This window comes from Puma concolor, chromosome D3 (assembly GCF_028749965.1).
Source record: "Puma concolor isolate L17-30 chromosome D3, mPumCon1.1.hap2, whole genome shotgun sequence".
In the NCBI taxonomy this organism is placed as follows: Eukaryota; Metazoa; Chordata; class Mammalia; order Carnivora; family Felidae; genus Puma; species Puma concolor.
Window position 1 is genome coordinate 94,986,764 of NC_141678.1, and position 18,359 is coordinate 95,005,122.

Sequence of the window (18,359 nt, forward strand, 5' to 3'; positions counted from 1 at the left end):
TCTGGGAAGATGGCAGAGCAGGGGCCCCAGGAATCTCTCCCCCCCAGATGACAACAGCAGGGGAGGAACCTGTGTGATGGGACTGCTTTGGAACTGTGGACTCTGCCCGAGGCCTGCCACGTGTCCGGGAGAAGTCGTCGATTTTGGTCCATTCCAGCTCGTAGCACAGCAGCACCTACCCGTCCCGCGCCCCAGCCATGGGGCAGGCAGCCGGGCACGTGTTTCTGGAGCAGCCCGCAGAAGCCAGGTGGACGAAAAGGACCCTGTCCCCCAAACGGCAGGAGGCCATGCTCTGACCACACAGGTGCGGACTCAGAGGCTGGCGGCCATTGCTGTCACCCCTCCAGCTCCAGCTCGAGTGACTTCAAGGGGATAAGTGCTCTCTTATCCCCCTTTTGTTTTCCACTTTTCCCCTTTTGGGAGCCACACGTTAAAGACTAGGACATTGAAAAACAGCTGCCTATTTGGGGGAAGTTAGGAAGTGACGGCACATGTCCAAGGAAAGGCTCAGAAAAGACCGGGGAAGACATTAAATGGACACCTCAGGTTGACCCCCGGCACAGAGCCTGCAACCAAGAAAAGAACGACGACAACGAAACAGCAAACCTTGGGGAAGGGGGAGAATCTGATTTCCAGAGTAACCGCATCATGAGATTCGAATGTCCAGCACTCAGCAAATCACAAGGCACACAAAGAAAGAGGGGACTTCGGCCCATTGAAAGGAAAAAGATAATTCAACAGAATCTGTCCCTAAAAAGGACCCGGTGTCAGATCTACTAGAGAGATTTTAAAGCAACTGTCTTAAAGATGCTGAAAGAACTAGAAGATGTGGATAAAATCATGAAAAAAAAGTATGAACAAAATGGAAATATCAGTAAAGAAGGAGAAAACCAGCAAAGAAACCCCAAAGAAATTCTGGAGCTGAAAAGTACAATAACTGAAATGAAAAATTGATTAGAGGGATTCAAAACAGATTTGAACAAACAGAAGAAATACCAGTGAACCTGAAGACACGACAGTGGAAATCATCAACACTGTGGAATAGAAAGTAAATGAAGAAAACGGAGACCGAGGGACCCATAGGACATTGTCAAGAGGACCGACACACACACTGTGGGAGTCTCAAAAGGAAAAGAGGGGCAGAGAGAATATTTGAAGAAACAATGGCTATAAATCTTCCTAACTTTAAGAAAGACATGAATATAAAACCCAAGATGCTCAGCAAACTCCAAATAAGATGAACTCAGACAGACCCACTCTGAGACAAGTTGTAACCAAACTTTCAAAAGACCAAGAATCTTGAAAGCACCAAGAGAGAGGGGAATCATCACACCCAAGGGGCCCTCAGTAAGCTTATCTGCAGATTTTTCACCAGAAACTTTGGGTTTCAGAGAAAGTGCACAACACATTCAAAACGCCGCACGAAGACAGACCCGTCACGTGTGACTCCTATATCCAGCAAGACTGTGCCGCAAAGTGAGAGGGAGACCAAGACGTTCCCAGACAGACAAACGCTGTGGGAGGTGGGGACCACCGACCTTTTCTGCAAGAGCTGCTTGTTCCCGGGAGTAGGGCAGACGCAAGGACAGGACAGGAGACAGTCACTAGAGGCCGTGTGAGAACTAAGGTCTCGGGGCAGGCCAGCACACGACCAGTTATAAAAAGGCACAGTTCACAAAAGAAAAAATAGACAAATTTGACTTTGTTCCAAATTAGAAATTTTGTACATCAAAAGACAACGTGCAGAGTATAAAGGCAACCTACAGAATGAGAGAAAATATTTGTGAGTCCATATCTGACAAGGGATTAACATCCAGAACAAAAAGAGCCCCTGAAACTCAACAACCAAAGGCAACCTTGTGCAAAAATGGGCAAAGGACCCGAACGGATGTTTCTCCAAAGAAGACGTACAAGTGCCCATGAAGCACTGCAAACACCAACATCACTAATGATTAGGGACCTGCAAATCAAGAGTACGAGATCCCACCTCACACCCATTGTGATGGCTACTTTTAAAGAACCAGAAAACAACAGGTGCTGGTGAGGGTGTGGAAAAACTGGGACCCTGTGCGCTGTTGGTGGGAATGCAAAATGGTGCAGCTGCTGTGGAAAACAGTATGACAGTTTCTCAAACACTTAAGAGTAGAACGACCATGTGAAGCAGCAATATTTACACTACAGAGTCTATACCCAAAAGAATTGAAAACAGGGTCTCAAAGAGATATTTGTCTCATGTTAACAGCAGCTAAAACATGGAAGAAACCCAGATGTCCACTGATGGGTGAATGATGAACAAAATGTGGCCTATTCAAATGGAGTATCATTCAACCTGGAAAAGGAAGGAAATGCTGGCAGTCTCTCCCCTGAGAAGAACCTTGAGGACATAATGCTCAGTGAAGCGAACCAGTCACAAATACTGCAGGAATCCACTTCCAGGAGGCTCCTAGAGGGGTCACAGTCACACAGGTAGAAAGTAGGGTGGTGGGCACCAGGGGCTGGAGGGAGGGCAGAACGGGGACATAGGGTCTAAAAGACAGAATGGCTCGGTTTTTCAGGATGAGAAGCATCGTGGAGACGGATGGGTATACAGCGGTGGCAAGCTTCGTTGTATGTATTTTGCCACAATTATTAAAAAAGAATAAGCACAAAAAAGTGGGAAACATGGCAGTAAATAGACTGTGGCAAGGACACATGTGTGCCGGAAGACCTGATGCGAGAAGGCGGACCCCGCTGCACTGGTGGCCGACCCTCCACTGCCCCGCGCGTCTGCAAGTGGCCGCCGAGCGTTGAGCATCGCTTTGGGGCAACAAATAAGTTTTAGCGACTCCGCAGACACAGACTCTGCACCTCAGAGCACAGACTGAACGCACGCCTCCGACAGCGGCCCGCACACCCGGCTACTCTCACCTGCCCCTCCTTCCAGGGTTCCCGCGAGCTGTGTCCCCTCAGTCCCGTCTATGACTGAGCCCTGTCCCACCGCACGTCTTGTGTGCACTCGCCGGTCTGCGCACACTGGGGCGTTTGCACCCTTTGGCCATCACGGACACCGCGGCAGTCAACAGTCACGCATAAGTTCCTGTGTGGGAATAGGACTCCCACATCCTGGTATTTTGTCGAAGCGTTTACACATCTGTATTCACAAGGGAGGTTGGCCTGAAGTTTCATTGTGATGTGCATGTGTGGTTTGGGGTAAGAGATTAATGAGTGGCAGACAAAGTATGTTTCCTAAACATAACTGTGGGTTTACTTCAACATCTGTTAGAAGGCTGATGGCTCTTCACTTGTGATAGGAGTACAGATTTCTCCTAAAATATACACCACGGTATAGAAAGTTATTAGGTAAGTGACAGAGTGAGGGTGGCTGCAGTAAAATCATGAAAACAGTATTACTGTGACTGACGTCTCGGAACACCTGCTGTAGTTCTTTTCCTACGTGGGACCCGAGTGTCACCTCCCAGGGTAGCCTCAGCGATGCCCTGCCTGCAGATGGGCACTGCCTTTCACACAGTTAGCAAGTCTGTCCTGAACATGGAGGGTGTCAGGACGACTCCTGCTTCCTACCATCCACAGCAACACAGTTGTCCTGCCTCTCCCACCTGGACGCAGTATTTACAGCAAGAGTCCACTGAGCATGGCGAGAGCAGAGCCCGTTTCCCCAGTGATGGAATCGAGGCGCCTGAGCTTTGTGAATATTAGGAGTACTTTCTTTTTTTCTTTTATTTATTTTCAGAGAGAGAGAGCACACAGCAGGGACAGAGAAAGAGGGAGACAGAATGAATCCCAGGCAGGCTCTGAGCTGTCAGCACAGAGCCCACCATGGGGCTCGAACTCACAAACCGTGAGATCATGACCTGAGCTGAAAGAGAGTTGGATGCTTAGCTGACTGAGCCACCCAGGCACCCCAGGAGCCCTTTCCTATTTAAGTATGGCAACTATAATTTGTTTGTTTTTAATTTTTTATATTTATTTTTGAAAGAGAGAGAGAGAGAGAGAGAGGGAGAGAGACAGACAGAGTGTGAGTCGGGGAGGGGCAGAGAGAGAGGGAGACACAATCCGAGGCAGGCTCCAGGCTCTGAGCTGTCAGCACAGAGTCCGACGCAGGGCTCGAACCCATGAACTGTGAGATGTCGACCCGAGCTGAAGTCAAATGCTTAACCGACGGAGCCACCGGGGTGCCCCAAGTATGACAACTACCTGAGGTAGGCGCTGCTCTCCCATTTTATAGACCAGAAAGAACATTAAGGATCAGCTGGTCAGAGTCAGTGAGAAGGTGCTAGAGGCAGGGTCTGAACTGGGGTCCCTGACAGAGGTCTCTGTCATGTGACAGAGAAAGGCACAGGTTGCAGGTGACACACTACGGGGCGGGGGAAGAAACCCTAAGCCAGCCAATTAAACTTTGAGCTATTTCTCTCAGGGCAGTGGCAGAGGGAAAGTAAACAATGAAGACAGGACACAGGGCCTCAGCCAGCAAGCTGAAAAGAGGCAGAGCCGCCAGAGCCGCCCCTGGGAAGTGGACACACTCGTGGGCACACAGACCTCAGAGCTTCCTGTGTCACCTCAGCTTCAGAGGGTCCACAGCACGGGGTGCCAGGTGTCAGCAGCACTTTGAGGGAAAGGCACGCCCTCGGTGGCACCTCCAGTTCAGCTCCGCACAGACAACACTCGTTCCCTCTGTGACCGATGGATGACAAAGCCCGCGTGCAGATCTCCGGTTTACACGGTGCTCCGCACCCACTGCTCACCCTCCCGCACCCTGAGAGCAAGCACTGTGACCCGGGATGGCCAGGGCGGAGCGGCGGGACGTGGCCCTGATGGCCAGCAAGGAGCCCTGAGAACGGCCGCTAAGTAAGGCACAGAGAAGCAGAGTAACAGGACAGAGAACGGGCCGAGGGGACACGAGGTGACTGGGTAGTGCGGTCTGAGGGCGGGCCTCTCTCAGAGGGCGGCTCCAGGCGGGGGGCAGCCGGGCGCAGGTGCGGCCAGAGCAGCCGGCAGGAGGACGCGGCAGAGCCCGGAGTCACGTGGAGGCAGCGGCGCAACGCTGCAGGGCTGGGGACGAAGCAAAAGCCACTACGCGGAAGTGACAGTGCCATCAGCGGGACAGCCAGGCTCAGCAGGGACTGAAGACGCAGAGCTGTCTGATCTCTTGCCAGAGAACCAGGCAGAAGGTGAGGTCAGCGGGTCTGCCGCTGTTCCCTTCCAGCAGCACAAACAAGAAGAGCGGCCAGCACGCCCTGAGCTCTCCGCACGTGCGCCTTCTCCCCTCGGGACAACGTGATGCCGCAGCAGGGACTGAGGCACCGCCTGCCCTCAGAACCAGGCGCCCGGCTATACGCCTCGGCCTCCAGCATCCCGGCCTCCTCCTGTTCCGAACACTGTGGCTACTGCTCCCGGTCTCTGCTCAGCTCTCCTGCTCCCACTGAGGCCACTGCAGCCAACACAGCGAGCCACGGCGGTCACCCTGCAAGTGTCCCCTGCGGGCGGTCTGTGCGCTCGCTGTGGGCACAGAAGTTCCAGTCACGACCAAGTCAGCCAGGAAACGCCTCCCTGCAGGCGGCTCTTTCCTTCAGTATTTTATTTGGAAATGGGAAGATTCTCCCAAGTGTAGAGATGAGACCAGCACGAGGCCCAGCTTCGACTCAACAGCGGGGCACACGCCCTCCCAACCATTAACCTACGTTAGCAGCCGGTTTTCCCATAAAATGATACTGTTACAGCAAAGCTAGACCCTCAGAGCTAAAAGTTAGCCAAAGTTATAATTTAAAGCTAGCATAAGTTTCCAATCCTAAAAAGACAGTGGAAAACACACACTAGCAACCACAAGTTTCATTCCTGGGTTACTGGCTAATGCCGTTTTGTTAGCGAACTCGCATCCAGTTAAAATATGAAAGCATCAATAGTATTTCTTCCTCAGTCTTTAAAAATCAGAAGTCAACACTCTTTAAGATTGAAAATGCATTTAAAATTTTGAAGACCTTCTAATAAACTGGTGTTGACCAAACACACGTTGCCTTCTTTTCTACCACAGGCTAGAAAAGAGAATCGCATGGCTCTGTAGCAACAGACAAAACCGAAAACTGCATGTTTGAAATGGGTGCAGCGGCCCCCGGTACCTCGTTTCTGGATGAAGACCCTGAGCAGGGGGTTGGCGCTCGAGACCGCCTTGCAGAAGTTGTCATCGTTGTTGATGGGCAGCAGGTCGCCGTGCACATCTGCATAGCCAATGGTCACGTCTGTGTTGGAGATGTGGTGCGTGTGAACCACCAGGTTGTAGAAGTCTTCAAACTTCCCTGGCTTTTGACGGTCTAAGGAAAATCTCCGGAACTCAGCCCCAAACTACAATGCAAGAGACAGGGGGGACATAAGTAGCAGGGAAAGGACGGGAAATAAGGCTTGTTCATGTCATGCCAAGCGCGTCCTGAGCCTCCATGAGGCCCGGACACAGCGGTGAACTGTGTCCCTGTCCTCATAGAGCTTCTGCAAACACACAAGGAAAGGGGAGACAGGAGTGTGGGGGATCAGTTCACTCAATGCTGACCTGTGTCCTGAGGACAGGACAGGTGCTGGAGCTCAGGCTACTGAAGAAAAAGCAAGGTCAAAAAGTATTATGAGTATGGTGGACGAGATTGAAACAGGAGCCTGTGTTTAGTGAGGGCCTTCACCTGGGGTGGCTGTCCAGGCTCAGCTTGCGGTGTCCACACAGCCCCGAGACAGGGGCAAACACTCACAGGCAGGAGGGAAGCAAGGCCAGCTGAACGCTCTGTATTTTTCCTGAGGGCAATGGGTGGTCCTGGAACAGTTTCAATTTTAAGCAAGGAACTGATTTGATATGATTTGCATTTGATTTAAAAAAAAAATTTTATGTATTTACTGAGAGACAGAGGGAATGAGAGAAAGCAAACGTAGGAGCGACAGGGGGGCAGACAGAGAGAGCGCAAGAGAGAGGGAATCCCAGGCAGGCTCTGTGCTGTCAGTGCAGAGCCCCACGCGAGATCATGACCTGAGCAAAAATCAAGAGTCAGATGCTTGACGGACTGAGCCACCTAGGGGCCTCTGACTTGTATTTTTAAAAGACCAAAGGATCAAAAGTGGAAGCAAAAGTGAAAGAAGGAAGGACTGTGGTAAAAAGAAGGCTTCACAAATCTCAGGGAGACACGAACGTGGGCCCTGGTCCCGCCCAAAACACAGAGCAGGTTTCTCTCTCAAAAGACGGTACTCACTCCGCCTGCTCTGGGAGATGCCCAGGGCCCAACTTTCCTGACAGTCCCTGGCCCTGGCACAGTTCTCTGCCAGGAAAGGACCCTAGGTCACCTCCCACGGGCTGAACCATCCTGGGATCCAAGGACACCACCTCTGTTTGGCCTAAGGGTTTCTGGATTAGGACATGCTGTTGTCCCTCGCTTGGCAATACAGACCTTTATTCATCAGGCAGCACAGATTCAGTGCTCTTCAACACAACTGAAAACTAATTATAGTGGTTCCAAAATACACAAAAATGAAATGTCTAATGTTTATACAATACGAGTCATTACATCATCTAGACATTATGTCAACTAGTCAAGGGCAAATCAACTCAAACCATATGGGTTTGTGTGGTTCTCAAAGTGGGCAGGCATCAGAATCACCTGGAGGCCCCTAGAGGTCTGGACTGGGCTGATCTGGAGAGCGGGCCCCATAATTTGCATTTTTAACAAGTTCCCAGGAGAAGCTGATGCCCTTGGGCTGGGGACCACACCATAAAACCACTGGTTTTAAGGGAATCAGTCTCCAAATCTCCGTGGCCACAGATCTCTGAGAACCAGAGTCTGCTGTTCCATTTCCCTTTTTAAAAAACAAAACAAACCTCTCACCCATCCCACATTGCCCCAGGAATAAAATACTTCAGCACGCAGGACAGTGGGACATTCCGAAATACTGGTTCGAGAAAAGCCACCTTCGATGGGCAAGCACAACCCCTAAGGCCTCCTCCCACGTACTGGGTCAGGGGAGGAAGGGCTCCGGGCTCAGCCCAGAGGGCCACGCGGCAAGGCTCTCCGCCGCCACTCTGCTGCTGTCAGAGGTGCCCATCTTGAGATGGGGCCTGTGAACACAGCACAGCAAACCGAGAAATCCCTCCCGCATTGCTGAGAGGTCAGCATTCCTCCTCTTCTCCATATTTATCCCAGCATGCACCATTGGCTGGCCCAGGGTGAGCAGCACACAATCTCTCACACACAGGCTTACATCCTGGGGACACAAAACTTTTGAAGACACAAGAGTTCAAGCCTACATTAGTTTAATGTGATCTTTTTTCAGATTCGGTTATGTCGTCACATCATGAATATTTATTTCAACAATAGCCGTCATCTCTCCCATCTCAGATCTAATACAAGCTAACTTCCAGAGCAATTAGTTCTTATCAGTATGCACCCTCTTTTCATTAAGCACATAAGGAGAGTTCAATGGTGTCCAATGAAATCAGCGTATGCCTCTGAGTTTCATGTGCGGTTCTTGATTCTTCCCCCAAACTGGACACCACGCACTCACTCTGATTTAAGGGACACCGGCTGCCTCTCCTGACTCACTCCCCCTGGATTAGGCCACATCCTAGGTGAGCAGTGAGAAACAGCCCATGCTGGGCCAAGTCCCTCCTGCATTTGGCAGTCAATCTAAGGTTAGTCTAATTTGTTTCTCCAATCTTTTAGTGGTTTTCTTCAAAATACGTCTTTATAATTTTTTTTAAACTTTTTTTTAGAGAGACAGAAAGAATGAGTGAGCAGAGGAGAGGGCAGAGGGAGACTGAGAGAGAATCTTAAGCAGGCTCCACATGGAGCCCGACACGGGGCTCATGAACAGGACCCTGGGATCATGACCTGAGCCACCCAGGTGCCCCTTCTTCGAAATACGTCTTAACGTGTGCATTGGAAACGAAAATGAATCCAGACTGCTTCCTGAAAGAAAGCAAGTCTGATTTGTATTTGATAATGAGGCTGACTTTGTTAATCCATCCAGCAGTATGGTGAACAATGCTTCTTACGTTGAATGAGTCCCAAAGTTTGGCAAAAAGAGGTATGAAATGGGATATTAGCATTTTTCCTAATTTTTTTTATTATGGCAAAATACACATAACATAAAGTTTACCATTAAAAAATTTTTTTTAATGTTTTTATTTTTGAGAGAGAGAGACAGAGTGCAAGCAGGGGAAGGGCAGACAACAAGAGAGACACAGAATCCAAAGCAGACTCCAGGCTCTGAGCTGTCAACACAGAGCTGGATGTGGGGCTCCACCTCACAAACCATGAGATTGTGACCTGAGTCGAAGTCAGATGCTTGACGGACTCAGCCACCCAGGTGCCCCTAAAGTTTACACTGCTGAGTAGCTGTCCCCATCCATGTGTCTTCGTATCTCGTGCAACTGATTCCGTCCCCATTAAACACGGACTCCCAGCCCCTCCCCCAGTCCCTGGTGACATCACCTACCTGCCCGTCTGTATGAATATGACTCCTCTAAGTACTTCATATGAGTGGAATCATCCGTTTTTGTCTTTCTGTAACTGGCTCATTCCCCTGATCAAATATATAATTTGAAACACTCTCATTCTGTGGGTTGCTTTACTCTGTGGATTGCTTTACTCTGTGGATCTGGGTCCTTCTAAGGGGAAATGTTATGGCTGTGAGCAGGGCACAGGAGGAAAAGGTAGATTGAGGCTGCTGTCTAATTTGCCTGCCAACCTAGGGCAGGTGCCATAATGTCAGTTTTTCTTAAAACTTTCCTTAGTGAGCACTTAGCTTTGAAGTTGTACCTGTTCTGGACTGAGGAGACGGCCTCCCAAACAGACACCTCCCTTTGTGGAGTTCTGCAGGTTTGAATGTGGGACAGCAGGTGAGGGTCTGACGCTCAACCGTCACTACCTTGTCATGAGCCTTGCCGCGGGAACAAACTCCTATAGCGAGGCTTGGCATTTCAGGCTGGTCTCCAGAAAACTTTAAAGTTGGTTCAGGCATTTGCATAGGGATCCCTATGTACTAATGCAGTGGTCTTCAAATGTCACATACCTCCTGAGGAATTCTGAAAAACTACCACTATAAAAAGGATAACATATTTTTAAGTTAGCATCTAAATTTTTCATAACAAAAATAAATAGTTGCAAGGGATATAATTTCCAGCATACTGTATTTCTTTTAAAAATAAATATTTTATCAGATGATCTTTTAAATACAGTCAATGAAAGCTAAATGCCATAGTGATATGATGTTACCATCATGCATTTTAAAATAGAATAACCAACTCTTTTATAATAATCAGAAATTCCACATGGGCTTTTTTTCTGTTTGGTCCCTTGTTTCTATCACACTGCTCCAAGAGGACTGAAGCCTAGTATTTTATCATCATAATTTATGCTGGAGTACCCTGCCACTCTTCTATGCAAGAAAATCAGATAAATTGAATTAAACATTCTTTTTCACATGGCCACAAGGCTCTATTTGTGGAGAATATTTCTATATTGGTGTCAGTGGTATGGAGTTTTAATTTTGCAAGATGGAAAGAGTACTGGACGGTATGCACAGCGGTGTGAATGTAAACTGTATACTGTGAACTGTGTGCTCAGAAACTGGCTATGATGGTGAACTTAATGCCTGGGTTATGGACCAAAACTATACAGTAACATAAAATAAATAGATTTTTTACAGTAGAAAGTTTGTAGCCTAAGTCATCACAATGATTAAATCATGATTGAAACAGTTACACATTTTCATAAATAATTATTAACCATCCTAAGTAAACACCTAAAAAATCTTTCATGAGGAGTGTTTTTGCTAAATGAGGTCAGAGTAACATTGGCTCTTTTGCTCCTTCTCCTCCCTGTGAATGTAAGTTGATGGGACTGAGGGCTCAGAAGGCATGCCAGACCTCAGCTCTGTGACTCTTACCAAGTAATGTGCCAAAAATAAATAATCATAGAGTGGTCTATCATTAACAATATTTTTAATAATCTATTAGCTGACAATTAGGAAAATTTTCAACGCTGTTGAAAGCAAAGTCTTGGAAACCGCTGGACTTGCAATATTTACTGCCCAATCCTTGGAACCACTTTTTCAATTTCTGGTAAGTACACCAAGAATTATATGCCAACGAATCGTGTCTGCATTTAGAGGAAACTTGTTTAACCTGATATAAAGGGAAGTAAAAATATAAAGTCAGTACCCCATGCTAATATATATATATTTAAATAAAATGCTTTTATCATACTGAAGTTGGATTCTTATGTAACAACACCATTACCAAAGTCACTCAAAATGGATAAATGACCTAAATGTAAAACCTGAAACTACAGAATTCTTAAATAAAAACATAGTGCAAAAGCTTCAGGACACTGGGTTTGGTAGTGATTTACTGGATATGACACCAAAGGCACAGGTAACAAAAGAAAAAACAGACACTGGACTTAATGAAAACTACCTTTTGCGCATCAGAAGACACTATCCACAGAGTACAACAGCCTGCAAAAAGGGATAATACTCAGAATACACAGAGAACTCCTAAGTACAACTGGTATATATCCATCCAATGGAGTGTCATTCAGCCTTAAAACGGAAGGGTGTTCTTTCACCTGCTGCAACATGCACGAAGCTGGAGGACTGTGCTGTGTGAAATGAGCCAGCAACAGAAGGGTGAAGGCTGTGTGGTCCCACTTGTAGGAGGTCCCGGGAGCCATCAGATCATGGAGACAGAAAGCAGGTGGTAGTTGCAAGGAACTGGGAAGTTATTGCTTAACTGACAGACTTTTGGTTTTACAAGATGAAAAGAGTTCTGGATATGGAGGTGGGGGGGGGGGAGGCGGCGGCTGCACAACCGTGTGAATGTACTTAGTGACACTGAAGAGCACACGTAAAATGGTTAAGTGGCAAATTTTATGTCATGTGTATTTTACCACAGTGAAAGAAATGGAGGGGAATAAGACACCTACAGGAGGCTGGGAAAAGCTCTGAAATTCCTACAAACACAGAAGGCCACACACACATGCAGTGCTGTGTGCATGATCAGGAGAGACCCAAGAAGGCTATAGAATCTCTATCTGGTTGACCTGGGATTCTGTGAGTCAGGAAGTGAAGGCTAAAGTGGAGCACAAGCAGCTGGAACTGACACACACACAGAGCCTCGAGCAGAGGCTGGGGGACCTACTGGTTGAGCTCACGTAAGGAAACCTCTGTGCAATCACCAGATGACCATGAAGCTAACAGTGGTTGCACATAACAAATAATACACTTTACAGAATTTGTCCAGGAAAGTCACCAAACAAACAAAAAGCAGCAAAGAAATAAACATTAAAAAAAATTAAAATGTCTAGTTTTCAGCAAATTTATGAGATATATCAAGAAACAGAAAAAAAAATGGCCTCCACGCAGAGGAAAATAAGCAGCCAATGAAGGGCCCAGATGCTGCACTTACGAGACAAAGATTTTAGATCAGCTATTATAATTATGTTCAAATAAGTGAAGGAAACCAAGTCTAAAGATCTGAAGGAAATCATGAAAGCAATGTCTAACCAAACACAGAATAAAAACAAAGAGATGGAGATCATTAAAAAAAATTTTTTTTAATGTTTACTTATTTTTGAGAGAGAGAGGGAGATAGAGCGTGAGTGGGGGAGGGGCAGAGAGAGAGGGAGACACAGAATCCGAAGCAGGCTTTAGGTTCCGAGCTGTTAGCACAGAGCCTGATGTGGGGTTCGAACCCAGGAACCGTGAGATCGTGACCTGAGCCGAAGTCGGACACTCAACTGACTGAGCCACCCAGGCACCCTGGAAATCATTTTTAAAAAAAGAATCAGATTGAGATTCCAGAGTTGAAGAATATAATAACTACAGTAAAAATGTCCTAGAGGGACTCAACAGAAAATCAGAGGTGGTCAAAGAAAGAATCAGAAAATACGAGGATAGATCAATTGAGACTGTATAGTCTAGGGAGCAGAAAGAAAAAAGAATGAAGAAAAATGAGCAGAGCCTCAGAGACCTGTGGCGTATTACCATGCATCCAAAGAAACACAGCTGGAAGTCCCAGAGCAGGAGAGAGAAAAAAGCAGAAAGAATATTTGGAGAAACAATGTGTATAAACTTCCCAAATGTAATGAATTTAACTACATATCCAAAAGTTCAACAAACTACAATTAACATAAACTCAATGAGATACACAACTAGATGCATCCTAGTCAAACTGTAAAACCCAAATACAAAGAGAGAATCTTAAAAGAAGAAAAACAATTCATCCTATATAAAAGATCTGCAATGATATGAATAACTGACTTCTTATCTGAAATCACGGGGGCTAAAATGCTGTGGGGTAACATGTTTGGGGGCACAATGCCAACTGAAAATTCTATATCCAGCACAACTACCCTTCAAAAAATGAAGGAGAAACAAGACAGTCCAAAATAAACAAAAACTGGGAGAACTGTTACCAGCAGGCCTGCCTTACAAGAAATATTAAAGCTATCCTTGAGGCTGAAATAAAAGACCACTATATATTAACTGGAATAAATAGTACTGTTAAATGTAACTACAGAGGTATATGTAAATGGCAGAAAAGTATACTTTTGCCTGTTTGTAATTTGTTTCTTCTGATTAAGAGACAACTACAGAGGCAGCTTATTTTCCTGCTTCCAACATTTGTAGTTGCTGGCAGCGTGTACTTGGTCTCCATCAGGCTCACTGACCCCATAGCCAGACTAAGGTCCAAAGTGGCAACACTGTGTGGGGGGCCTCTGGCTTTCCCTGGATAGTGCCAAGCTCTTGTGAGTGGAACGGGCCTGTGTTGTCCCCCAGAATGAAGTATTGATACATGCTACAACAAAGATGAACCTTGAAAACATGCTAAGTGAAGGATGCCAGATACACAAGACCACGTACTGTATGATGTATTTGTATGAAATGTATGGAACAGGCAGATTCACAGAGAAAACAGACTAGTGGTTACCAGGGACTGGGGACAGGAAGGAATTGAGAACGGCTGCTAAGAGGTAGGAGGTTTATTTTTGGAGTGAAGAAAATACTTTAAAATTAGGTAGTGGTAATGATTGCACAAGTCTGTGAATATACTAAAAACCACTGAATGTGTACTTTAAAGTTGTGAATTTTATTTCACATGAATTATAGCTTACAGAGCTGTTATTTTTTAAAAAGGTTTCACCTCAGAGAATAATTTTCTAAAATAGCCGACTGAAGACTGATTGGAAGCTGTATTCAGAAACTTGGAAACCCCAGAGAGTGACACTGGCCAAGTACAATGGAGGCTCTGCTTTTGCTCTAGGCATACAGGAAACGCTAAAGGACCAAGTGTCCAAGCATCTGTTGTCAGCACACATCAATTTAGAAGATAAAAACTTAAGAACTCAGGGAACCCCCCAGGGACACCCCCCCCCCCCCCACCTGTCATTACTGCTGGGTCCTGAGACTTAGTCCAAGCTGGTAGGGCAAGCTTTTCCAGTTCAAGTTGGTCCACAGTGTTGAATTGGTAAGGACAGAGGGCAGGCACCCTGAGCAGGGTAGAACTTGCCTTCCCTCACACCCATCTCCACCCTGGCCCCAAACTGCAAAAGGCTCTCAGTCCCTCTTGTCCAATTCAGAAACTAAAACTTTATATGAATAATATTTTTGGAGTCCCAAGGCTCTGGCAATACAAATCTATTTTCATCAACCAATGTCATGTGACTCCAAGGATAATCTGTTACCACTAACATGATTATTTCTTATTTTCCAAGTTAAAAATATTAAAAATGTAAAAAAAAATTTCTTGATACCTAATGAGGTCTTTCTACACTTACCCGTATGTTTAAAAAAAAATCTATTTTGTGTAGGACACTGCAGGGCACAAAAGTCTTGTTTGGGTTAGCTGTCTTCATGCACACAATTAAGTCCTAAGCTTCCCCATGGGAAGTGCCCTTCCAAGAGTTCACACTGAGGGTCTCAGAGAAGGTGAGAGATTTGCCCAAGGCCACACAAATCCTTGATTCCAGGTTGGAAATAAGACTCCATTTCTTGACTCTGATCTTTTTCTACATGGGCAGTGCTAAGCTGCTGCCACTCCAAGCTAACCGAAAAAACCATTCTTCCTACCACTGAAAACATGGTTCCCAGATTTCCTCTTACACTCACTCAGGTAACATTTACTTAAAAACTCTAAAATGTCACATTAAAAAAATGTTTTTTAAGTTATTTATTTATTTTCAGAGAGAGAGAGAGGAAGAGAGAGGAGACTGTGAGCAGGGGAGAGGCAGAGACAGAGGGAAAGAGAGAGAACCCTAAGCAGGCTCTGCACTTTCAGTGCACTTGAACTCACAAAGGCGTGAGAACATGGCCTGAGCTGAAACCCAAGAGTCTGACACTTAACCGACTGAGCCCCCCAGGTGCCCCCCTAAGATGGCACATTTCTGATGATTAAGAAGCAGCTCTGGCACAAGGTGGCACAAGGTCATCCCCTCTGTGAGGGCTAAAGTCAAAGAGAAGAGGAGGAAATCAAACCTAGCACTTTCTTCTCATCTAGGCCGCTTCACACAGTGTCTTTCTAGCTAAAGAGGGCACTCAGGGCTTGAACCCCATGTGATGTCCCCACATGCTGCGAAGATTGTAGGGGAGGCAATTAATCACTGTTTCTATCACTTGAGGATTAAAAGCTCACACGTTTGTATTTCTAACAGTTTTGTGGGGGCAGGAGATGCACATACACCATTTTTAATCTCAAGCCTAGAAAAGAGGAAAATCGAGGTCTAGTTTCTGGTATGACACTTGAGGTGCCATGTGGAGCCCAGAGTTCTGGGGTCAGTTCAGTACCTGGGCTGGCTCACGAGGGTCACATGCAGGGACACTGCACTGAGACATCTGTGCAGTGTGTGACAGGATGTTCGTGGAGGCCTCTCCAACATGTATGCTTAAAAAAAAAAAACAGAACAAAACTCGAACTACACACTGTTTGGTGTGTTTTTCTTTATGGTTTGAATAGGGGTAGAATCACACAGCTCAAAAGTCAAAAGGTATTCAGTAAAAAGTTTCCCAGCCACCCTGCCCCTCCCCCACTGGAGCTGGTGATTTCAGTTGTATGCGCCCTTCAAAAGGTGTTTTCTGCATGTGAAGGCACATGTGAACTGTATCTATATTCCTTCTTTTCTAAATAAATGGTAGCATGCTATCCACACTGGTCAACTCTGGAGGGTTTTTTTTTTTCCCACTTATCTTCTATATTTTGAAAACATTCTTTTTCTGGATGCTCATGGTCTTGTAAGGGAGGAATCTCTAACTCTCAGATGCCCCTGAACTGAGAAAGGTTAAGTCACTTGGCTCCTGGTTTGTAAGGTACCCACAGACAGGGACGTGACAGGGTATCGTCAGACTCACCAGGGAAGGTCACAGGAGCCAGGTGTTAAGGTAGAGTTTTTACCAGTTAAAATTTGCTTAGTAACTGGGTCACTTCTAAGGGACCTCCCAAACCCCAGGGAGCCACAAATTTGGTTATTTATTTTACAAATTTGCAATTACCATATGAGTTAGGGCAGCAAATTGCCATAGCTCACACTAGAGTACGAGCCCAGGAGCATGGGGTCTGCTTGTTCTAGACTAGTAGAGTCCCTAATATACAGTAGACACACAAATTTTCATTGAATTAATGAATTAAACTTCTGTCAACTGGTTTTAAAATAAAATTCTAGAATTTTAATTAAGTGGACATTGACTGACAGTCTCAAAACAGGAACGCAGTAGGAGATACAAGCATGAAGTCACAAACCATGTCCCATGTCACACATCAGCCCTGTCCCATGTATGTTAGATTTGAAGACAAATGCCAGTCCCCCCAACCCTCCCAACACAAGGGTGAGGTTTTCACCGTCAAAACCAAGGAGACAATGTCCCAATGACTATTTGTAAACAGGTGAGTAAACAGGCAAACTGAGGGGTCTTTAGCCACGTAACACACACTCTCTGTGGTAATCAGGTTGTGACCCTGCTTCAGATGGTTCAATGATAACGGCCAGTTTTAAAGGCAGGAAAGGTCATGGGGTCTCAATCACACCCAAGGGCTGCCTGAAGCTGTTTCTTAAAGAAAGGCCTGGTTTCCAAATTACTTTCCCAGGAAGGAAGGGTAGTCAGTTTCTCTGACCACATGCCCTCCGCTCTGGATAAACCTGGGTGGGAGCCCTTGGTTCATGGACACCAGGGTGTGCCTTCCGCTAGTGACCATGCATCACCCACCACACACTTGCTGCAGGCAGACGCACTCTCCCACGAGCCTCTGCGGCCATGTCCCACCTGCTTCCCAGCTCACATCCCTTCCTTGGGCAGAACTGACTCTAAAAGAGAAGTATGTCTGAGAAGCATCATTAGCTTTCACTGCTTCCTTTCACCAGACAGCGACCCCAAGAACCACCAAATCACCAGGATACTTCTCCAAAAGTGTCATACTAAGGGACATGTGTCTTTTATTTGAACTCACTCCTCCAAAATACCAAATAGGAACTTATTCACCAAGCAAATATTTTCCTGTGCTGGTCTTTACAGTTGTAAAAGAAAAATATGGTCTCCATTTCATCCCCTGCCCCACCCCCCATCCTGGCATACGGTAGTCGTACAAAATACATTTACTGAATAACTAGTGTAATGTATGGCCCCTGCTTTTATCATCCAGTGAAAATGTATGGAGTGGTTCTACGCAACAGGCACTTCTCCTACACACTGGGGAAGGGAGTGACCAAACAGAAGAAATGCCTGTCCTTATGAAACTTAAATTCCAGCAGGGAAGACAGGTAGCAAACTAAAAATAACGAGCGCCTAAGTCATAGAATATGTTAGAAGTTGGTAAGTGCCACGGGTGAAAGGCCAGAATAAGCTAAGAAGGCCACGTGTGCTCTCCAATTTGCTGGGAGTTATGTAGGAGTGCAGACCATCAGGGCACAAGGGCCACCTGGGTCTCTTCCCCAAGTCCGGGCTGGGTTGGCCCCTGCTCCTCCTGCCCTGGACTAGAGGACTTGGGACAAGCCCCCCATCCTCTCTGAGCTCCAGCACAGAGCAGGTTCCCTCCTGCCCCTGCCGCTTCTACTCCTGGTCACTGTATTAATACAACTACCACAGAACAGTATTTTACTTAAAAAAAATTCTTCAGGGCTAGACTCCTCAGTTATCTCGAAACTGCCCTAACCTTGAGGGGCCACGGAGGGTCCTAGCCACTAAATCTCATTCGGACACGCAAGGACCGGGGCGTGGGGCCGACCCACCCGGGACTCCTAGCGTAAGATGTTACTTATCTTGGATAAAAGATACTCCCGAGGGGCATCCAGGGGGGCTACTCTGTCCTTTCACGCACGACAAACCCAGACCTAAAATGCCACACTCAC

General features: G+C 46.5%; 1 protein-coding gene across 1 annotated transcript in view; it reads right to left on the reverse strand.

The window, feature by feature from the left end:
• PARD6G (par-6 family cell polarity regulator gamma) overlaps positions 1 to 18,359 on the reverse strand; it is a 91,486-nt gene that overhangs the window by 59,121 nt on the left and 14,006 nt on the right. Inside the window, exon 2 of the mRNA XM_086683316.1 lies at positions 6,114 to 6,336. Within this exon, the coding sequence (XP_086539442.1) occupies positions 6,114 to 6,336 (223 nt within the window). The remainder of the gene's footprint in view (positions 1 to 6,113; positions 6,337 to 18,359) is intronic.